The sequence below is a fragment of the Euleptes europaea genome, chromosome 11, assembly GCF_029931775.1.
Source record: "Euleptes europaea isolate rEulEur1 chromosome 11, rEulEur1.hap1, whole genome shotgun sequence".
Lineage (NCBI taxonomy): Eukaryota > Metazoa > Chordata > Lepidosauria > Squamata > Sphaerodactylidae > Euleptes > Euleptes europaea.
Window position 1 is genome coordinate 68414090 of NC_079322.1, and position 24546 is coordinate 68438635.

The 24546-nt window shown below is 43.0% G+C and overlaps 1 protein-coding gene across 1 annotated transcript in view; it reads left to right on the plus strand.

The window, feature by feature from the left end:
• PTPRN2 (protein tyrosine phosphatase receptor type N2) overlaps window positions 1-24546 on the plus strand; it is a 674076-nt gene that overhangs the window by 361476 nt on the left and 288054 nt on the right. The window contains exon 12 of the mRNA XM_056857125.1: window positions 6333-6397. Coding sequence (XP_056713103.1) covers window positions 6333-6397 — 65 coding nt within the window. The remainder of the gene's footprint in view (window positions 1-6332; window positions 6398-24546) is intronic.

Here is a 24546-nt window from a genome sequence, read left to right on the forward strand (position 1 = left end):
AGAACTGGCTGTTTGCCCCATTGCCGCCCCGCATACACACCTTCTCCTTTAATCTACACCTTCAACCTCTGTGCCACTGCCCCATAATCCCACATTCTGCTTCCCACTGGATAGAGTTTCTGCTTCTAAAGACCACAAGCTCTTTGTCTTTCCAACCACTGGGCTGTGTGGTTTTCTGGATCCTTAGTGTACTTAGGGGCTTTTGGAGCTTGGCTGCCTATGTTGGTACTTTCAGCGAAGCCTATCAAACTGAGACTGTTTTCATTTACCTGTTTCTATGTACTTAGTTTACCTGAAAGGAAGACCCTGAATGTAAGATGATCTCCCTTAGAAAAGGCATTACACAAGTTATTTTAATTTCCTGTACTTAACTTGTATACAAATTTAAGATGTGTGAAATGCCATCAAGTCACTGGTGACTTACGGCGACCCTCTAGGACTTTCAAGGCAAGAGACTAATGGAGGTGGTTTGCCATTGCCTTCATCTAAATTTAAGATGCCCCCTCTTTTTCTTGATGGCACGTTTTTTTGAGGGGAATCTATTTTTCCTTTTGAGTAAATAGGGTGCTTAATCCCCTAAATTTACCTGAACAGCCCCACTGATTTCTGTATTAGAAATTAGAAGCTTTGGTATGGCAAATTCATGTTACCCAAATTACATTTACCGCCAGATGTTGTGGGACTTGCATGCTTAGTTGATGTTTGTCAAGCAGTCTTAGATCCTCGTATGAAATGAACTATGCTATACAAATGTCAACTCTTTACTCCAAAGGAGCAAATATACCTAGCATTTCGGCTTCTCCTGCAAGGTAAATGCCCCAAGGGTGCTGAAATGTCAGTGACTTCTACTCCTCTTCGACCCTATTTTTCAGTTTTGCAATCAAGAGTGTGTATTTCATTCTAGTCTTACACAAAACAAGCCAGCAGGGCATAAATGGAATTGTTTTGACAGATTAAGCAGTATGGCAGGAAGCTCCTGTTTGGTATCACGACCCAGAGTGTTTAGTACCCAACAATCACTTGTTGACGCATAACTAAATGTGGTTCCCAGACATTAACACTTCTGTCGAGTTCATGGAATGATAGAAGTTGCATCTGGAAGGCATTCAGAGGTCTCCTTGCCCAGTCTAATGCACGGCTCTGCTCGGGTAGCAATGCAGAAATAAATGCTTTTTTTTTTTCAAAATGTAAATGGGGCCAGGTTGTTAATGGCATTTGCACTGGCCACCGCAGAGTAGTCCCACTGAAGTACTCTTATGGTGTAAAGCCGTTTAAAGATTGCAGCTGTTGTTGTGGAAAATGTCTCTCCCACCCAATAGAAATAAATTGTGCTGTGCAGAAAGTGCTTCTCAGATCTCTTTCAGGGGACCGAAGCCTTGAGCTGTGGCAACCTCTGCCGCTCTGAGCACTCAGTAACCCTCTAGTCGTGCTGTTTAATAGAGCAAAGCCATTAAGTTGTCCCCATTGTAATTTAGATCACAGAAGAGACTTCTACAGATTTTTTTTTCTCGGGTTAAAATAACTGGTATAGAGAGAGCGGGCGATATTATTCCACTATATCTACGTGCTTAATTATATGGAATGCTGCATAAATTGTCAAGTGCAAAGAATTATTCTGATGAATTAAAATACTAATTAAATAGGCTATTGCAGAATTTTCAGAACATTATAGGGTTCCACTTCTTCAGGTAATTTGCATATCCTTCATCTACTGAATTTAATTTTAATGGACTTCTTTTTGTATTTTCGGAAACTCTTTTTTTTGTCTCATGGGGAGATTGCAAAAGGCGACTTCGTGTGTTGTTCGTCTTAAAATAGCAGCTCACTGACGTGTGCTGCTGGTGCTGCCACCACCCCACTAAATTTTCAAGAGTTAAAGAAAGTGTTACACTGCAGCATTGGATTTTGTTTTTGTCGGGGTTTAACGCTGGATGATGTTTGGATAGTTTTTCTTCAGCAGCATCAAAAATGAGCATATGCTTAGGGATGAAGAGAAAGAGCAGGGGGCGCCACTGACATATGCAAGTCCGCTGTGGGGAAGGGTGGGGGGCTGCAGTTGGCTATTGAGGAGTGTCGACGTGATCCCCCCCCTATGCCTGCATGTCTTTGCATGGAGAAGGCTAAAAAGGGAACAGTTCTGCCGCCTATCTGCTTATGAACTGTCGGTGAAGTGCTCTGTCTCTTTCAAACTGCATCACTCTTCTCTGATGCCAGAAGTGGCCACGCCCTCCACCAAGGCTTTTGCATTTTTTAAAATGAGCTCTAAAATATCATTGAGAGCCCTGTGGCGCAGAGTGGTCAGCTGCAGTGCTGCAGTCAAAAGCTCGGCTCACGACCTGAGTTCAATCCCAACGGAAGTCAGTTTTGGGTAGGCTTGAATGGACTAATGTGCCCTCCTCTCTTTTTTCCCCTTTGACTGACTCTCAACTGTTGACCACATTCCATGTTTTTGGAACAAATTCACGCATCATCAGGCCAGTTGTGCAGCTTTGGGGGGAGGTAATTTACAAGATCATCTTTTCTGCATGCATCTGGTGTTCCGCACCCAGGAAACTGGGCGGGTGGCCTAGTTTTGTTGCATTTCTGAGTAGCAAGGGGTGCAACCACTTCATAACTAGATCTAGTGAGATGGCAATATTGAAGCTGTAGTGTTGCGCAGGCAATTGCCAGGGGAGGGGCTGTGGCTCAGTGGTAGAGCATCTGCTTGGCATTCAGAAGGTCCCAGGTTCAATCCCCGGCATCTCCAGTTAAAGGGACGAGGTGAGTAGGTGATGTGAAAGACCTCTACCTGAGACCCTGGAGAGCTGCTGCTGGTCTGAGTAGACAATACTGACATTGATGGACTAAGGGTCTGATTCAGTGTAAGGCAGCTTCATGTGTTTATGTGTTTTTGGAAGTAAATTGGCAAAAGTCAGATGCTTAGGAAGCATCTCTATATTTTGTGCTTTATCTGTTTATGAGCATCATATATGCCCTCAATTGTTTTCCGAAGCTGACTCCGAATGTTTATAAGATGTTTATATTAACCTGATATATCTCTCTGTACAACAAAATTAATTTTCAGTTAATTATTTTGTGTAATAGTAATGTCCGTGAAACAAAACATATTTAAGTAAAGATGCATTTAAACTATTTTACCCCTCTCTGTTTACCAATGTACTGGCAGCACTGTTCTCCTCCTTGTGCGCACGTTCTCAAGTTAGAAGCCTGACCCAGATTTCAAATTTCAAATCAATGGGATTTAAGTAGACCTTCCTCTCAGTTGTTCATCTGTTTGTAAAGATAGTACACCTATTGGTCATTGATTGATACAGATGGAAACGCATAGATGTTCTCTACAAGGAATACATGAAAGCATTCGCAGGCTTACTGTTTGAAAATCAGTCACTCAACAAGCCTTGTTTCCTAATCCCTGCTCCGGCATTGATTCCGAGCAGCCCGAGAATGCTGAGGCATGTCTCTGCCCCAGTTTGCCCTTCTCGATGAACCAACGGGTTTAATAATATTTACTTAGCTATCTCTCTGGGGAACTGTGAGGGTAAATAAATAAAATGATGTTAATTTAGCATTTGATTGCGTGAAACACTATATAAATAACTAAATAGCAATATTGAATTGGATTATCTATCAATCTACACTTCTAGGCTGTGGTCCAGAAAAGCTTTCAAGCTCGTTTGGAAGGGGAAAGGATGGGGGGAATTCCCCATGAAACTAAGGATGTGTATTTATTTCCATCGTAAGATTTGAATGGGAGAGGACTGCTCAAAGGGTTGTGGGGTCAAGAGGCATGATAAAGTTGGAGAAAAGCAAAGAGCTGGATTTCAGCGAGCAACGTATTCACGACAAAGCCGCACTTCCTTGGTTCTCAAGCCAAAAGTAGTCCATGGGTGAAATTAACATTATATTGTCGAAGGCTTTCACGGTCAGAGTTCATTGGTTCTCGTAGGTTATCCGGGCTGTGTAACCGTGGTCTTGGTATTTTCTTTCCTGACGTTTTGCCAGCAGCTGTGTCCGGCATCTTCAGAGGAGTAACACTGAAGGACAGTGTCTCTCAGTGTCAAGTGTGTAGGAAGAGTAATATATAGTCAGAAAGGGGTTGGGTTTGAGCTGAATCATTGTCCTGCAAAAAGTAACAAAGGTAATATACTAACCATTGTCCTGTAAGTATCAAGATAATGTGCTAATGAGGGTGTGGTATGTTAATATGGAACCAAAGCTAATCTGCATGGCTATTGTTAACTGTAGTCTTTGTTAGTCTGGAGGTTTTCAAGACAGGAAGCCGAGACTACAGTCAACAATAGCCATGCAGATTAGCTTTGGATTTCACACATTAACAGATCACTTCAGGATACAATGGTTCCATATTAACATACCACACCCTCATTAGCACATACTCCTCTGAAGATGCCGGCCACAGCTGCTGGCGAAACGTCAGGAAAGAAAATACCAAGACCACAAAATTAACATTGTTATTTGAATTATACCCAGTTCATACGCTCAATGAAACCCATCTCATCACTTGCCAAAGCTTGAAGGCTAACAGTGGACGTGACCTGTTGGAGATCACAAAGCCGTTCCAATAGTATGCGTGTGCTACCAGGGTCTGGTTTGGTGCCCAACAGAGACAAGTGGATACTTGGGTATCACACTGAAGGAAGCAGAAAGTCATTCTATTTAGAGGCTGATCCTCATCATGGCAGGAATGGAATGGATTGGCTAACCCTGCAGGGCAAATGAGGCTGAGCATCACTCTTGGATGCCAAGCATGAATGCCGCTTGCTGAGCTGAACTTTGATTCCTGCTGCTGCTTCCACAGTACTGTTCTAGCATGCATGCGCGCACACACACAAAGAGAGACATTAGAGGGCAGCAGGCTTAAATCCATGGGGACTTCAGAGAGGTGGCATAAAAATATCATAAACAAATATCCTACTGCCTTTGCAGTAGGTGTGATCCTTCTTTTATAGCACTTTGTGCAAAAGTATTGTGCTGAGAGCCAGCGTGGTGTAGTGGTTAAAAGTGATGGTTTGGAGCGGTGGAGCGGTGGACTGGGTTTGTATCCCCACTCCTCCATATGAAGCCAGCTGGGTGACCTTGGGCTAGTCACAGCTCTCTTAGAGCTCTCTCAGCCCCACCTACCTCACAGGGTGTCTGTGGTGGTGGAGGGAAGGAAATGATAAGCCGGTTTGATTCTTCCTTAAGTGGTAGAGAAAGATGGCATATAAAAAATCAACTCTTCTTCTTCTGTTGAATAATAATAATAATTATATTTTTAAAAAATTATGTATACCCCACCCTCCACTAGTGAAACCGGGCTCAGGGTGGCTAACATCATATATATACATAATAGTACAAAACTTAAAATACAATTTAACATCAAAACTAAATTAAATACAATAACATAGAGATGGTGCTATAAATAACCATGTTACCTTGGGGGGGGTGTTTCTACATGGCAGCCATAACCCAAAAACAATAGAAAGGCCAACAATCCAAGAGCTCTCAATAACAACTTGTCTGAATTTCAGTGTTTGTGGGATGCTCAAGGAGGACAGGGGTGAGAAAGCTGGCAAGAGCTCAATATTCGCATCCAACCACTTGGCCCTTCATTAAATAATCACTGTGATAAATGTCTATCATACTTTATGGCTGAAATCATAGGCACACTAACCTTGGAGTACATCTCACTGAACATAAGAATATAAGAAAAGCCATGCTGGATCAGACCAAGACCCATCCCGTCCAGCAGTCTGTTCACACAGTGGCCAACTAAGTGCCTCTAGGAAGCCCACAAACAAGACGGCTGAGGCAGCATTGTCCTGCCTGTGTTCCACAGCACCTCATATATTGGGCATGCTTCTGTGCTGGTCTTTGATGGTAACAATAACTATTATTATAACCTACCATGATTGTGTAAATCGTAACAGTCATATGTATAAGCCCAGCATATACATTTTGAGCTTTTTGCAATCCTTGCCAGATAAGATTCCCACCAGCAACCCCGTGTGCTCCGCTGGGTGATGACCTAAGGAGCACTGAGCAGATGAACAGCTTACCTCAGGTACTGTTGCCCAATCAGGCTCAGCTGGTCCCAGGCAAAACCTGAGGTTCAAATCCATGCTTGGCTATGAATTCAATAAACAGCTGCTCTTTCTCTGCATCAGTTGACCTTCCGTAAAAATGAAAGAGATATGAAACCCATCTCACAGGGCAAAAGAGGCAACGCAGTTTGCAGCTTCTGAATGTTGCAGCAGCGATGAAAGTGTATGATTGCAAATTCAGCCCACTCCTGGTGATCCTTTAACTGTGTCAATCTTAATTTTTCCTAACAGCTGAAAACAAAGAGAAGCTTGAAAAAGCAACAGGACTGAAAATTTTGCAGATTGGCATGGGGGAGGTAGGTGACTACAGTACATCTCATTATCTAAAAGCTTTGAATTGTCCTTTTGTGAAATCCTATTGTCATGGATGTTTGTAGGTGAACTATCTGCGTTAATCATCCTAAGGGCTTTTAAAAATTCTGATTATCAGACTGTTGCATCTGTCATAATACGATATCATAGTCCAGCAATCGTATGAGTAAAGCTTTGTGGCCTTTAAGAAATGCCTTCCAAGCTTTGAGGTATGTCAGGAACAAAACTGCCAAAGAAGAACAAAGCAATTGAAGTGTCTGATTATTCCCCTTGGTTTACTGAAACTTGGTTTCATCCCTAGACCCACAGAGACCTAAATCTGCGATGATGTGTTGAATGTAAGGATGAAAGAGTTGGCTATCCATTAGCTAATAATCACTTTGTTCTTTTATATTTGCTTAAAAGCATAGTATACATAAAATGCTCATTTAAATCATTATCATCATTCCACTAGGCAAATGCCCCATCTTGGCTGAGTGCCCACAGGGACAAGGCAAGTTCTTGCAGGGACCCAAAGAGGTGTGGTTGCTATTCACAAGGGGAGTCTGGCTTAGCGTCTGGCAAGTTGCAGAACCTTGGACAGCTCCTAGGCTGCCTTAAATATTGCAGCCGGCTCAGACAGAGGCCCACTGCCTCTTCCCCTCTCCTTGTAGTTTTCGCTACAAAAATTTCCAAATAGTTTTCTTTGCACATATCTGAAGAAGTGAGCTATGGCTCATGAAAGCTTATGTTGAAATAAGCGTAGTTAGACTTTAAGGTGCCACTGGGCTTGGGTTTTATTCAGCTAGATCTGGCCAGATCTCACAATTCCATGCCAAGGAGGTCTTCTTAAAAGGCCCATTCTCATGTCTGGAATGTCTGGAATGTAACAATCCTGTGGTACCCTGCCACCTTTGTGGATCCTCTGGCATCTCCAGCAAGTGGGACTTGGTGCTAGTGAACATGGGGTGGGGGGTTGAGGAGAGTTGGTCTTCTAGGGAGGACAAATGTCACTATTATTTATTATTTATTTATACTCTGCCCTTCTGCCCTCATAGGGGCCACCAGGGCAGCTAACAGATTAAAAACATACAAAATACAATCACATATTGAAAACCATTAAAATCAACAAAATCCCCACACATCATTGAAACAATTAAAACCAAAGCTAAAAGGCACATACAAAATCATAAAAACAACAATTACAACATGGGGCAGGCAGGAAGGATCACAGCAGGAACACCAAACAAAGCAACAAAAAGTCTTCACTCACTTGGCAACAGAAGGGGACAGATGAGTGTCCCTGGGGAGAGAGGTCCAGAGTTTTTGCACCATAACTGAGAAGGCCCTCTCCCAGGTTGCCATACATCAAATCTGAAAAGGCACATGTACCTAAAACAAGAGCCTGGGAGATTACCTCCATGGTTGGGTACATTCGTAAAGCATTGGGCAGTCCTTTAGGTATGTTGGTCCCAAGCCACATGGTATACAGGTTTTCAAGTCCTCCAGAACTCTTCATCAGGTTAGATGTTCAGACAAAATGCAGAAAATAGGGAGGAAAGGGAGAGATGAAAAGATGTTTCAGATCATAAATGAAAGATCTATCTACTGTCTTTAGGCTGGAATAGAGTTTGTGTCACAGACATAATTGGGCTACATGGGCATAACAGGTTTCAAGTTGCACCAAAGCCTTCAGGGATAAAGAAGGAAAATGGCAGTCTTCATCTGAGATTATAAAAGGTGGCAGTCAATCAACTGTCTAGCACCTGAACATATTTTCCATATAAGTGTGTATAGGACAGTAGACCAATAGGGGACTTTCCAAAGGAACATTAACAAAGCTCTTTCTTATTGTAATGTGGCAATTCTTGAAATGATTGTGGCTGTTAAAATCAAAGTCTGCAGAACTTCCTATAGCCAGGTGGATAAGAGATAGGGGAAACTTTGCAAGAAGGATAGGGACCTTGTACTCTTCCAAATTTTCCCTTGTTTCAGGGAAACAGAGTAGACATATGTATCTGCTGTTATTTGTTCTATGTAGCAGTTGTGGAGGGCATTGATTCAGAGGGTCGGCATGCCTCACAAGTGACTTGACAGCACTTAACATATAGAGAAGTTGTACTTTTTTTCTTTTTCTTTTCTTTTCTTTTTTGCTGTCAAGTCACAGCCAACTCAGGGCAACTCCGTAGGGTTTTCAAAGCAAGAAGCGTCCAGAGGTGGTTCGCCATTCCCTGCCTCTGCATTGTAACCCTGGACTTCCTTGGTGGTCTCTCGTGCAAATACTAACAAGGGCTGACCATGCTTAGCTTCTGAGATCTGATGAGATCAGGCTAGCCCGGGATATCCAGGTCAGGGCATTATCCATACATGCATTTAAATGCTTTTGATGTACAGAATACAGTAAATGAATTGAGGCTGATATTTGCCTTTCTTCCTATTTGTTTAAATAAGAGGCTCTCGGCATTAGGAAATCATCGTTCGTCGTGTGTGTGCAAGCACATAATTCTTAGTTTGCAATCCTAAGCAGTTTTGCTTGAAGGCAAATCCTACTGAAATCAATAGACCTTGCTTCCAGATAATGCGTTTAGGACTGGGGTGTTAGAGAGAGGAGCAATTAACCCTGAGGAATGTAAGTAGATTAGCAACTTTTCAGATGTATACTTAATTTTATAGGAGTCAATAGAAACGTTCCATATTCCTCTTCTGAATTGGCATCTGTGCTTAAAGGAGGTAGCAAGGAATTTTCAGAGACTGAGTGTATAGCTCCTGGAGACAGACGGTCAGATTATTAGCTGCACTGATATAATTAAACAAAGAAATCTAAAGCATAGCAAATTGTGAAAGCCCATCTTCGAGGTATAATGATACTCTGTGTCATAGCCCATAGAAAATTAGTATCATAGACAGTAAGAAGTCATAGTCATGTATCAGCACCTTATTATGTCAACCCCATGAGATTACAATTAAGCCCATCTTTACACTTTACAAACAGTGGCAATCTTTGTCAAGCTGACCCAGAGTGTTGTTAGTACTGTCCGCAGCTGTGAGACTGATTTTCATGGGTTTCAGGTAGCCAGCTCAAGGTTGACTCAGACTTCCATCCTTCCGAGGTCGGTAAAATGAGTATCCAGCTTGCTGGGGGTAAAGGGAAGATGACTGGGGAAGGCACTGGCAAACCACCCCATAAACACAGCCTGCCTATACAACGTCGGGATGTGACATCACCCCATGGGTCAGGAATGATCCGGTGCTTGCACAGGGGACTACCTTTACCTTTTACCTTTAGCATAGCATACCATAACCTTTGGATAGGACTGGGTCGATCTGGATTGCCACCACCATCATTTAGATGAGACATTTGGATTCTGGATATGACGGGTTATAGTTTTCATTAAACATTTTTAATGGATTTGTAGTATGACCATAAAAATAAAGCTTAATCTTCTTGTGGCTGTAAGATATTTTGGAGCAAATATTCTCCATGAAAATTTTCAGAAATGTAAATGTAAGTTAGATAAGTGTTGCGGTTTGGACATGAATTTTTGTTATTACTTACAAATGAAGTTAGCATATCTGTCATGATTAAAAGCTTCAGCAAAGAATATAAGTACCAGCCATAAAACAGAACTCAAATGAAGCTGGAAGAGGGGAAGGCCAGGAATAATTCGACAGGTTAGTGTGAATTTATTTAAACTTCCAGATTAAGGGGGGAAATTTGCGTTACTCAGTTTACAATGTGAATACTAATGTTTTCCATTTAGAAGTTTCATAGAATAGAAAGGTAGAATAGAAATACAAGAATAAATAAATAATATAACAAAGGAGGAGGGGCTAGCACAACAGCTGCCTGCTTTATACATTTGTTAAACTGAATTGTCTCAGGTAAAAAATTACTTTCATACGTGAACACATGAAACTGCTTTATACTGAATCACACCCTTGGCCCATAAGTCAGTATTGTCTACTCAGACTGGCAGTGGCTCTCCAGGGTCTCAGGCAGAGGTCTTTCACATCACCTGCTTGCCTGGTCCCTTTAACAGGAGATGCCAGGGATTGAACCTGGGACCTTCTGCATGCAAAGCAGATGCTCTGCCACTGAGCCACAGCCCTTAGTACCTCTGAGCCTCTCTTGGTCTACATGTGAATGGGATTAATACACCACAGCGAACAGAACAAAGCCAGTTTAAAATCAGATTTTTGTTTTAATTAATGTAAGTTTTTATGTTCGTATTGTAACCTCATTTAAGCCAAAAATGGGGTAACTGAGGGCTGCAGCGCTATCTGCACTTACCTCTGAGTAAGCCCAATTCAGTGAAGTGGGTCTGAGATCACATAGGATCAGCCTGTACAGCTCACATGTGCAAGTCCGTTTGTCTGAGTCATTAAATAGATGATAGGACCAGAGTGCTTTAAATTCAAGAGCTCTAGTTTAAATGGTTTGGAGGGATTACACAGATAATAACATATCAAAACAGGAACCCTGCAAATACTAAGGTTTCATCTCGATGCAAATGTGACAATGACTTCCAAGACAACTGTACTGTGATTAAAGCTACTCACGCACCCATCCCATGCAATGGCTTCTGTCACTTATCCAGGCGTTTATCCTTTTTGACTACTGCACAGATTACGTATATTGCATAAGATAAATGACAAAAGAACTGTGGTGATTAAAAAAAAGTTATCAATGAGACCTGAAATTTAGAGGCAGCGATCAGTTTATTCTGATAGATGTTGTGCTCTTGAAACATGGTAAAAAGCTCAATGGTGAGGTGTCATGTTGGCTCTTGAATTCTTCTGTACAGGAGAGGGGTGTGATTTTAAACTAGCAGACTTGCCAAGTGATTGAGCTGTTGCTATGGCAGCAGCAGTAATTCAATTTTTATTCAGTATCATGTAAAATGAACGAAGGCAGGTTTGCCTTGTGGCTGTAGGAATGCAGGCATCCTGTTTTGGTTTTGCTGGGTTTTTTGAAAAATTTAAATATATCAACACATGCAAGATATGTTGATGTAAACAACTGTTTGTCTTCAGGCTGTGCTGCGCTCTTGGTTTTATAGCTCTCAACTGAAAACAAGCAAAGAGTCGAAAAGAAAAGTGCATTAAAGCCTAGCACACAACGTGAGATGTGTGTTGGAGCATGAATGCAAGAATTAAAATCAAGAGACCTCTGCTTTTAAAAACCAAGATGGCATGCAGTATTGATGCTTAGCCTGTGATCCTGTCAAATTAGCTCTGCTGATGCATGGTTAGGGAGGATGTATTGCATATGTAGAGTTCTTCCCACTGAGGTCCAAGAATTCTGACCTGGTGTAGAGTCAGTGTGGTTCAGTGGTCAGAGTATTAGACTAGGAGGTCCAGATTCAAAATCCCACTTTGCCATAGAACTCACTGGGTGACCTTGGACCAGTTACTCTCTCAACCTAGGGCACTTTCACACATTCCAAATAATGCACTTTCAATCCACTTTAGTGATCGTCTGCAAGTGGATTTTGCCATTTCACACAGTAAAATCCAGCTTCAAAGTGCATTGAAATGTGAAAGTGCCCCTAGAGTCCCTTAAAGGGTGGTTGTAAGGGTACAATGAGGAATACATGTATGTTGCCCCGAGCTCATTGGAGGAAGGATATGTGATAGACAGACATTCCAACCTTCTTCTACAAGATGGTAGTTTTAGCACGGTGGTGAGGGAAGCCTAGAGGGATACTTGAGTCTCAAGATTCTGCAAACTTTATCCATTGGCACAAAGTTGTTTTGTGTATGTGGGGGGGTTAATACTGTGCCATATACATACAGATGGCCTCTCCAGGTATGATGACTTCTACTTTTTCATTTGCACAATGCTATGAAAATAACAGAAACTGTAAGTCTCTGCCCCAATGACCTTAGAATTGAACAGTGTCATCGTAATCATAGTTATATGAATCTAGGCCCATTGATGGCAGTAGACTTAGAAGAGTGAAGAAGAAAAAGAGTTGGTTTTTATATGCCGGCTTTCTCTCCCACTGAAGGAAGAATCAAACCGGCTTACAATTGCCTTCCCTTCCCCTCCCCACAACAGATACCCTGTGAGATAGGTGGAGAGAGCTCTAAGACAGCTGTGCCTAGCCCAAGGTCACCCAGCTGGCTTCATGTGGAGGAGTGGGGAAACCCGCCTGGTTCACCAGATCAGAGTCCGCTGCTCAGGTGGAGGAGTGGGGAATCAAACCTGGTTCTCCAGATCAGAGTCCACTGCTCCAAACCACCGCTCTTAACCACTACACCATGCACAAGAGTGTGTTTAAGATGGCACTGTAAATATCTAATTTAGAGGAGGAGATTCTGAAGAGGTGCATACTGAGTTGTGTTTTTGAAATTTCTAGTGAGACAGCAAAGATTTTGTTTTATTATAGGTGCCACTTTCCCTACCCCTTCTTCTCTATTTTTGAGAATCTTGGCCACATGTTAATATAGAAAAGATGTTGCAAAGGGGTTGGATGGCTGCCCTTCTTGCTCAGCCCCTCTGGCACTGTTGTACTTGATAATCCTATATCCTTTTCCCCCTTTTGGTCTTGTTATTTTGTGATTCTCTGATGCCTTTGCTTTACTCTGTCTTTAGAACATGCATGCTGCACTTATTAGCTTCAATAGGAACTATCTACAGCAATAAAAGAAGTAAGTGACCCCTTAAGGCAATATTATGCTTTGATCTCCACCATAAATCCCATTGTTATCAAAGTACTTTTCAAGAACATTCTGTATCATCTGATTGGGGAAGCATGTAGTTAGAGCAACTGTTTTTCTAAGGCATTTCTACGCAAGAGTCTGAGAGCTTTAGTTTGCAAGGGGGAGTTGGGGATTTTGAACAGATATTTTGTCAGTCCTTACACCAAACTACAATTCCCAGGATTCTGTGGGAGAAGCCATGAGGGTTGCCCTGTCTGTTACAGTAAGCAAAACTAATGCGTTTCTTGTACAGAGTGCAAGGAACTGTTCAGAGAGGTGCAAATGAAACTGGAGAATGAAGGCAGAAAGGAGATATGTAAGAATGAAAATGTGGAAATATGAAAGAAAAGTATTTCTGTTTTAAAACTTTATTTTGTAATCAAATTATGAAGTTTCATATACAAAAATAAGTAACCATAAAAAAATTACAAGTATACAATTCAAGAAATAATAACAATAATAATTACAAAACTAAAATTGACAAAATAAATATTTTACAGCCCAGTCCTAGACTTTGTGTGCCTGAACTGTTGTATCACTGACACTTTCAGACTAGCACCACTAGTATGTATCATAGGTTCACTCAACAGGGGGGAAATATGCACAAAAAAGACATAACACCATGATGCAGAGAGCACGGCAGTTGCATAATCCTCAGCCAGCCCACTCCAATTTACCATTCAGGGAAGATGCAAATACTAGATCAGCAAAGTGGAACTCCCAACCAGACATTCAGAGGAAGCATTTTGCCATCTCCCTAATCTCTCACTGGGGGAAAAACACATGTGGCATACGGGAGCCAAAGCTTTAAATCCCACCAAGTGGCAAGAAAGCAAAGCTCACCTTTTGGCCAGCCACAGGCCAGGAAAACAGAAGGCAACGTTACAGTGGGAAAATGAAAATGTAGTGAATGGATGCCAGATATGCATTGCGTAAGCAGCTTTGTCAGGGGATCTCTGAATATGCTTATTTCCATTGCTTTCCCCACAACTGCATACAAAATGTGTATTTAGTATCCACTCAATACGTTTTTGTTTTCCTATTGCACCGCTGGCATTTGGCCTTGCCTTCTTTCATCTGAGCAACAGGCTAAGCCTCAACAAAACAGAAAGAAGAGGCTGAACTAGAACCCATACTTCAGATCCTCGGGAGCAGACTTTTGACCACACACCCAACTGGGCATGTACAGCAAAGGACATTATGAATCATCTGTGATGGTTTAGATTTGTGACATCTAAATCAGCCATATATACCAGGCCAGGGAGAACTGTAGAGAGAGTCATATAGTGCAGTGGAAAGGCATATGTACAGTATAAGCATACTGAGGATCCCCAGTTCAAGCTCTGCAGGGGGCTGCCTGCTAGGCAACATGGCAATGTTCTTAGTTTTGCACTGTAAATTACATTTAGAAAATTAACACTTATTAAATATTTCTGAAAACACTGAAATTCTACTTAGCTATCAACAAGGACAAATGTGTGTGTTAAGTGCCATCAAGTCGCCTCTGACTCATGGCGACCCTGTGACTTAATGTCCCCCAAAATGTCCTATCCTTGACAGCCTTGCTCAGGTCTTGCAAACTGAGAGCCGTAGCTTCCTTTATAGAGTCAATCCGTCTCTTGTTGGGTCTTCCTCTTTTCCTGCTGCCTTCAACTTTTTCTAGCATTATTGTCTTTTCAAGTAACTGTTGTCTTCTCATAATGTGACCAAAGTATTTGATTTGATCTAGACCCTACTTATTTGTCTTTTTGGCGGTCCATGGTACCTGTAAAACACTCCTCCATCAGCACATTTCAAATGAATCAACTATCTTCCTGTCAGCTTTCTTCATTGTCCAACTTTCACACACATACATAGTAATGTACATGCCTGGAAATTTGACTCTGGCTGTGCATTAGGCTTTTGATACCGGTATGCTGTTCAGCTCTCAATAAGCAGAGTAAACCTTTCCCACACACTCTTTTATAGACCCACAGTCAACCTGTGCAAGAGACTAGTGAGGCTACGCCTTGATACAGGTTGGCTGCAAGACTTGTTGCACTATGGTGTGCCCATTTGTATTCATGCCCTACGATTCTTTAGTATTAAAAGTCCTACACACAACTTTATGAAAATCATATGCAATACGATTTGGCAGTTGCAAACTTGCATTCTCTCCCTAGTTGGAGTAGGGCAGACATTCTATGAATTCTTATGTGAAGCTCCATATTTTCAGTAAAAGTAACATATTTTAATGTATGTGATTTTATTGTAGCATATCTTTTTTACTTATCATCAGTCTGATTTCCCCAAGTGATCAGGACAGGTAATATTAGTCATAACTTCTCTCCATCTCTCTGTATCCCTGTCTGCCAAATGCTAATGAATAAAAACATCTTACTCTGCTTTTTGAATATTTTCAGACTTCGTCTTGGATGAATCTCCAGAGGGAGGGAATTTAGTCATCTAGTATCTCCGTGAGGCATGCCCATCATAGTTTGTCTATTATTATGTATTAAATTGAACTTAAATTCAGGCGTATCCTCTTCATTCTCGTGATTTTCCACCACACTGGCTCAAACTGCTAATGAAAGAGGGTTAATGCTGGCATGGGGAAACTTGCCAACTCTTCATAAAGGGGTGGTTCTCGTAACTGGCTTGTGACATGGAGCTGCATCAATGCAGTTACATTTTAAATGGCCACCACAGCTTGGATTGTTCAGTTGGGCATTACTGTCATTTTTTTCCCAGGCTTGGGGAAATAACTGTAGTGGAAGTTTTTGGGAGCCATTGCCTCCCAGATAAAACCATAAGAAAGTGTAATCCAGTATATACTTCAGAGAATGCATAGGAACTCCCTTCTACCTTGTTAAGCTTATCCCTGTTTTGTAGTATCTTAGAACAGAGTCCGTCCTGCCCCAACGCTTATCTCTTTCTGAGGAGCCTAGCAAGCCTGCCGCAGCATTCCAGGGCAGCCTCCTGCACAGGGTTGCCAGCCTCCAGGTGGTGGCTGGAGATCTGCCGCTATTTAGGGTTGCCAGGTCCGTCTTTGCTACCGGCGGGAGATTTTTGGGGTGGAGCCTGAGGAGGGCAGGGTTTGGGGAGGGACAGAGTCCAATTGCAAAGTGGCCATTTTCTCCAGGTGAACTGATCTCTATCGGCTGGAGATCAGTTGTAATAGTGGGAGATCTCCAGCTAGTACCTGGAGGTTGGCAACCCTACCACTATTACAACTGCTCTCCAGGTGATAGAAATCAGTTCCCCTGGAGAAAATGGCTGCTTTGGCAATTGGACTCTATGGCATTGAAGTCCTTCTCCTCCCCAAACCCTGCCCTCCTCAGGCTCCACACCCAAAATCTCCAGGTATTTCCCAACCCAAAGCTGGCAATCCTACTCCTGCAGCCTCTGCTGCTGGCTGGACCTGCCCGGGTGGTGGGAGCCTCAGACAATTGTCCTTGGCTGCCAGACAATGAGCAGGGGAGGGAAGATGAAGCGATGCCAGCAGGGGGCAACTGGGCGGTAATGGGAAACTGGGGAAAGGAAGAGTGACCTCTGGGGACTCCTTGGAGTAGGCAGATGGCCCAGCAGGCTAGAAACAGCCAGAGGAAATATGGGAGGGGCTAGGAGAAGCTTCTAAATGCTTGGAGGGGAAATGGCAGGCTGATGAGGGGGAGAGACAACAGCCCATTGGCCAGGAACCCAGTCACTAAAGGGGCTTGAGGTGCGTTGGTGGGAGCCCAGGGAAGTCCTGCCCCAGGTACTACTTTATAAGGCCCACCTGAGGAAGAAGTAGGCCCGGTCTTGTCTTCATAGCCAGAGAGCGGGCAGAGGTAGAGTTGCCAGGTCCCTCTTCCCCACCGGCAGGAGATTTTTGGGGTGGAGCCTGAGGAGGGCGGGGTTTGGGGAGGGGAGGGACTTCAATGCCATAGAGTTCAATTGCCAAAGCAGCCATTTTTCTCCAGGTGATCTGATCTCTTTCGGCTGGAGATCAGTTGAATTAGCAGGAGATCTCCTGCTACTACCTGGCAGTTGGCAACCCTAGGCAGAGGTGAAGGTAGGGTTGCCAGCTCCGGGTTGGGAAATACCTGGAGATTTTGGGGGTGGAGTCTAAGGAGGTGCGGTTTGGGGAGGAGCAGGGCATCAATGGAGTATAATGCCTTAGAGTCCACCTTCCAAAGAAGCCATTTTCTCCTGGTGAACTGATCTCTGTTGCCTGGAGATCAGTTGTAATCCCAGGAGATCTCCAGCCACCACCTGGACTTTGGCAACCCTAGGTGAAGGAGAGAGAGAGGGAACCAGCGTAAAGGACTATCGCCCTCCTCCTCATTGCTGAGGCATTGCTCACAGGCATGCAGGGAAAGAAGAAGCTGGAAGTCAAGTCTCCCCCCACCCCCCGCAGACTCTAGCCCCTGACCGGCTGAGTCTGACACATAATGAAGAAGACCAATTGCAGTGAGGAACAGGGTCTATTTTTATTTATTTATTTATTTTATGGCCCACCTTCACAGTGTCAAATTAGTTGCATGTGCTTCAAAAGTGACACTATTCCCATTCTTTGGGAAGCATTCTTTGGTTTTCTCTTCTCTTCTTAGTGAGATGCCATGCATCATGTGCATGTGTATATATGTGTGTATCTTGCATGCAGTGAGCAGGAAAGGTATTGAATTTATTTTATAAATGCCATTGATGTTTTTACGGTGCCACTTTTAGCAAGGACATAAAAGATACTGTGTTAAACTGCTAATTTACAGATTCCCCTAAAGAGAATGCAAAAAAAAAAAAAAATGCTGGCGCACAAAAGCTCTCCTTCCCTATACAATGTTCAGTTTTTAATTTCCATCTTAGATTATGGTGATGAAAAACAATACTTAATCCCTCGTTAACACATGAATAAGTGGAAACTGTCATTTTTCCACCAGACAATAATAGGATTATCTCGAGAACTGTCAGTTTATGTGAAAACATTATGTTGCCCAAATTTTCATAAAAATTAGTGGTGGATAATATTCAAGATCAGAGAAATGGAAAGAGCAAAAAAAAAATCTGCATTCATGGTAATAAATATTCATATTTGTCTGCTCAGGAGATAAAAATCTAATCAAGGGGCTATTGATGCACTGGCGCTCCCTCCCTCCCTCCCTCTTTTTTTAAACCAAGATGTTTCATCTAAATTGGGTTTGATATGGAAATTAGACCCACTCCAAGTCCTCCAGGCCACGAGCATGCTGGGAGAACACTAGAGGTGGCCAGTGGATCCGATGCTGCTGCTGGCGTCTGCTGCTACCGACAACGCTATTCTATATATTTGTATCTGTACATAATATGGGGTGTGTATACACACACAAACACTCAGACATGCATGAGCATGATTATGGGTTACATAGGAACCTCTCTGTCTCTCGTGTCTGTCTATTGAGAGAAAGCACTGACTTTTCAAGAATCTCCTTCTGGAAGCACAAAGTATTTAACGAAATACAGAACTGTGTGTAAATAATCTTTTCTTTTACTGTTGTGTAGGTAAACAGTTAATTTTTGTGTGTGAGAGACATTCTTTCCCCAACCTGCCTTTGTTGACAGTTACCATAAATCAGAAGACAACCTGCACAATGCTTAAAGAAATATGAATGATTTAAAAACGGAAGGATAACAACAATATTTTGCTTTGGGTGTTTTTCTGTTTTTTGTTTTGGTATCTCTGTGCAGATTTGCATGCCCATGTGCAGACATGGCGAGACTGTGAAAAATGTCATCCATTTCCCTAAGGCTCCTGGGTTTGTATTTATTTATTTATTTAAAATATTGATATGCCGCCTCTTCAAAGGCCTGCTTGAGGCAGCTCCCAAAATAAAACACAATAAAAATCATTAAAACATAAAACCATTAAAATTAGCAGCCTTTACAAACCATCTAATAAAGACCAATATAAAAAGGCATAAAAGCGCCAAAGCATAAAAGCACATAAAAACCCAGGGCATAAAATACTGTTAGGATCCTCCTAATAGTCCTTAGACTAGAAGCAGATTGTAAAAATGCTGCTAAAGATCAAACCTCCAGTTAAAAGCCTGTTTTTTTAAAAGCAATGTTTCAACTTTAGCGCATTGGCAGGACACCCACCTTCCATGAGGCTGCACATACATGGAGGATCTGTGACACTGTGGGAATCTTAGATTGATCCCCTGATATTTAGCCTCAAAAAGCAGTTATTGAGGGAGGGAGGATATAGATGTGCTACTGGAAAAGGATAATTTTAACTCTTCCCCACCTGCCCTATTTTTCCAATTAAAAATGGCCTCCAGGGTTACTTTAGTCCAGGTAGGATATAAATCCCACATACTGCCTTTTTTTGCCTTTCTGTGACTAAAAACATCCCCGAGGGCCCCCTGTTTCCTTGCACCTCAGCCTTCATCTGTATTGGGCCCTCCCATGGCTGCTTTTTGCAAGTCAATTATACCAGCCAGTGTGGTGTAGTAGTTAAGAGCAGTGGCCTCTGATCCGGAGAACCGGGTTTGATTCCCCACCCCTCCAAATGAGCAGTAGACGCTAATCTGGTGAACCGGGTTGGTTTCCCCACTCCTACACTTGAAGCCTGCTGGGTGACCTTGGGCCAGTCACAGTTCTCTCTGAACTCTCTCGGCCCCACCTACCTCACAAGGTGTGTGTTGTGGGGAGAGGAAGGGAAGGAGCTGGTAAGCTGGTTTGATTCTCCTTGAAAGGTAGAGAAAGTTGGCATATAAAAACCAACTCTTCTTCTTCTACATCCTACAGATGTCCAGGTTTATGTTTAGCTTTACAATGAACTGGATGCTCTGTGAGTCCATTTATAGTTTTCCATGGTCAAAGATTTCAGCACATCTCTGAAATTTGCTCAGAGCTGCCTCTTCTTCTTTTTCTTTTTCTTTTTCTTCTTCTTATTCTCCTCCTCCTCTTCCTCCTCCTCCTCCTCCTCCTCTTCCTCCTCCTCCTCCTCAGGGGACTTGATTCTAGATTCCCGATGCCATGTGCAGTTTGGCTCGCCATTCCTGATCTCTTGTGGTCTGAAGGCTTCAGACAGCAGGGCTTGGCAGCTGGTCAGTACAGAGCAGATAGGGCAGTGATCCAGTTGAATATATGGCAGCTCCTTCTACCTTGTATCTAACTCTCTGCTCTCTAGTCCATGCCAGTTTGTTGGTAGGGAAGGGTGGTGGTGGAAAGTGATGTCAAGTCGCAGCCAATTTATGGTGACCCTGGAGTGGTTTCAAGGCAAGAGATGAATAGAAGTTTGCCATTGCCTGCCTCAGCCTAGTAACCCTGGACTTCCTTGGTGGTCTCCCATCCAAGTACTAACTGGGGCTGACCCTGCTTAGCTTCCGAGATGTGACAAAGTCAGACTAGCCTGAGACGTGTCTGCCTGGATAAGCTTCAGCGAAGACAGCTGTTCCCTGTGTATCACAAATTCACAAGTTAGTACTGAGTTTCCTGAAAAATCTCACTGTGGTTGCTGGTGTTGCTTTTACTGTTGATTTTGCTGTTCGGTGGTGTTAGCGTATCATGTCTTGTGAAGTGACCTCTAGCCAGTGGAAGCTCATGCCACAATAAATTTTTAGCTCTTGAGGATGCAAGAGGCCACCCTTTCTCAGGCAAGCCAAAGAAAGAAAAATACTTCCCTCCATCCTCTGTGTAAAAGGATGAGCTGCTTAAGACAGACAGGACAAGGTCCATCAAGTCCAGCAGTTTGTTCACACAGTGGCCAACCAGGTGCCTCTAAGAAGTCCACAAGCCAGACAAGTGCAGCAGCATTATCCTGCCTGATAATGCTGCTGCAGTCGTCTTGCTTGTGGGCTTCTTAGAGGCACCTGGTTGGCCACTGTGTGAACAGACTGCTGGACTTGATGGACCTTGCTCTGATCCAGCAGGGCTTTTCTTATGTCCTTATGTTCCAAACAGAGTGAGAAAACAGGACTGCGTGCAGGGCCAAAGCCTGAGACAGGCCTATCAGTGAATTTCACCTGAAACATGGTTTTGCCCCACCTAATTATTTTGTTTTTTTAAAAAAACAGGCTTTCAATCTGTGCTACGCCATTTTAAAGTATGGGAACTTACGTTCACAAAAATGTGTTTCTTTTTTAACTCTGCTGTGCTCTAACTAGGACCATGCCATAGTGCTTCAAGAGAGCAAGGGTTAACCAAGCAGGGATGACCCACTTCTTGGACTGGGGGCTGAATCATCCCCCAACCAAGCGCCTTGGGAATTGGGTGATGTCATTGCTCTCTTCTCCCCTCTCTGAACTGTGGAGGGGGACAGGACTTCTGGCTCTACTTGGAGAAGCTGCAGCTCCACCTAGTGAGAAAAGCTAGCTACGGCCCTGGCCAAATTGAGGAGTAGCCAAGGATCAGGAGAAGGTACGCTTCCAGTAAGCACAGCAGAAAGAGAGATGTTTCAGTATCTGGAAAAGGCTTGTGGTTTTGTGGTGGGGTTTAAGGAGGGGGACGTGATGGAGAGAGATGACAAATATGAAGCAGGCTGCAAAGAGAGACATGCAGACCAGAGTGGGCAGGCAGGGAGACTTTAAAGAAAGTGCATAGAACTTGAAACTCACAGAAGTAATGGAAAGCGAGCACAGAGAGGTAGGGAAATGAAAATATTGCCAAACAACCTCCAGCCCCCAGTACAGCTTCCAGTGGTCAAAGGGAAGGACCTTTTTTTTGCCATGGTTAGTTCTTCAAGCCACACCATAACTTCACCCTGCCCGCCCAACTTTCCACATAACTCTTTTTATGCCCTTACCATGCGAGTTGTTGCCCAAATTCTCCGTCTTCCCTCTCTCCATCTACTCCACCCACCTGTCAAAACAATTTGTGTAAGTAAAGCACATTTAGGTAAAGTTGTACCAAATGTGGGGTTTGTGGAGGCAGAGAGCATAGTTTGATGTGTCCTTGGGCAGTTGTTATCTACGGGGGGACTATTTATCTGTTCTTGAAGCAATGCATTCTGGTGCAAAGTAATTTTGAGATGGTTCTCTTCAGCAGTGCAGTGAATAATGTATGTAGCAGCCTGTCTTTCTGGTCTCTGATTTTCAAGTCTTATATAAATCATATAACTTTAAAAAAAATACAGATCTGACTACAGACGACAATTTGAAACCACAAGATAGGAATGTGCTTCTATATGAGAAGCCTTGAACAGTTTACTATTGCTACCTGATACACTGCAATGACCTGAATTTGCAGAACCAAACAGCTAGGGACAGGCAACTATGAACATCCTGGTTCAGTCCTTGCTGAGTCCAATAATAATGAGCCATACAGGGTCAGGCTTAGTTAATGATTCCCAAATAAGCTTTTTACGAGCTAGGAGCTGGGCTTGCAGACTAATGTCATCAACAGTCAGCAATTTTTGCAGGAAAAGGGGGGAAGTGTTGGATTCTTATGGGGAGGCAAGTGCAAATGAGACTTCAAAAAATTTGAAGATCTGCTTGTTCTTCCTTCCTGTTGTGCCCCAGTTGTGTCCAGCATAACAGCAGTAATGGCTCTTCCAGGTTATCATGCAAATAGGTTATTGATAAGTAAGTAGATTCACCAGGAGAATGACAGGGAACGTCTATTGGCAAGCTTGGTGTCCTTTGCTGTACAATCTGTGCTGGCATTGCTGTCTAGCATCTTTTTTTCGGAGACTTTCCCTTTCTAATGATTTTCCTTGACAACCCAGCCTAAAAAAAAGTAATGAAATAAAAAGCATGTGATGTGTACAACAGATGGCTCAGCAGCCCCAGCATACAGGTGTCTGGCACGCAGGTGTTTAATTTTGTATTTGTTAGGCACACCGTCATAGCCAGATATTTTTTCAGTTCTCTAAAATTGTTGAGTCAAAGCAGTTGTCCACCCCAGTAAGGAGCAGCCAGTTCTTCCGCAGGAAGGCCCACTTAATCTTGGCCATCTGGTCCTCCTACTGCCATCAGTGCAGTGTCTTGTTTTCATGGCAAGTTTTACCCACTCAGTCAGTATTGGAAGGATTGAGATTTGCAAGCATATTGTTAGGTGAGATTTGGGAATATACCTCCGCCTTGCCATGGAGGACAAAACCAGGTCTACAGGCTACATATGGTCCTCCTTAAACATGATCTTACACGTATGCATGATAATCCAGAACAAATCTGTGAACATTTAACTATGTGGAATGTACACATAATTTACAACTCTTTCCTAAGCAGAGTTACATGCTTCTAAGCCTATTGACTTGAATGGATTTGGAGGGATGTAACTCTGCTTAGGATGGCACTGCTAATAACTGATTTATTTAGAATTGTGTTGTTGTTTTTAAATGGTGTACACTGGCAAACCACCCCGTAAACAAAGTCTGCCTAGGAAACATTGGGATGTGACGTCACCCCATGGGTCAGGAATGACCCGGTGCTTGCACAGGGGACCTTTACCTTTACTGCATTGAATGTATTACTTGGTACTCTTTATCTCAGTCATCATACCTAGTGTGAATGTAATATTGACAGATCCGTCCAAACCAGAGGAATCCTGAGTTTCTTTCCATGACATGAATCAATTTGTTTGTTTTAACCTTCTCCCTAACAGATTGTTTGGGCTTGGATTATGGTGCAGCAACCTGCTTCAAACAGTCTGGTTTTGATATCTCTTCAGATTCACAAAGATTTGGTTGTAAGTGATTATGACACCCCTTCTCCACTCACAACAGAGTACCTACCACCCTCTAAACCCCCCCCTCTCTCTCACATTCCAGGTTACAAGTAGGCCATGATGTCACACTTGCCACCCTTCTCATCTCTTGTAAAATATCTAGAGAGCCATGACCATTTTACACCTCAGGTCCTCTCTCTCTCTCTCTCTCTCTCACTCACAGAGGGTAGCCCACTCCCCTTTAATAATAGGCCCATGCTCACACAGAGTTATTGGGGTTGGGGCTCAAACACTGTTCCATTCTCAGGCTGCCACCATTTTTTCAGATCCCATTACAAACACACACACACACATACTGAGAGATTACATTGTGTATGTGTGTTTCTTTCTCTCAGACACGCAGCCCATAGGGTTAAAAAAAAACAAGAAGTCAACTTTTATTTGTGATATTAACGCAACACTGAAGAAAGTCGCTTTTAGGGAGAGACGGAACCTCATCTGTCCGTCACACTTATTTCTTGTTACGTGGAAGATTCTGCATTTTCTTCTTTTAATAGTTCTGATGCTCAGGAGGAAAAAATGCAGCCTGAAGACTGTCCCTGTTAACTAACTACAAACTCCTGTTTTCTGAGCAAAGGTTAGCAGATCGCTTCCTACATACAAAACGGCCTCTTTTTCATCTTCCATTCAGTACCAGCCGCACAAGGGCGACTCTGCTGACGGTGCGGTTTTCAGGAAGAAAACTGCCCCTACCGTGATTAAAGGGGGCTTTCTTCTTTTCCGTACTCGTTCACTTTGTGTTAAGGATCTGTGACTCTCCTGTGACTTTGCCTCCAAAATGAAA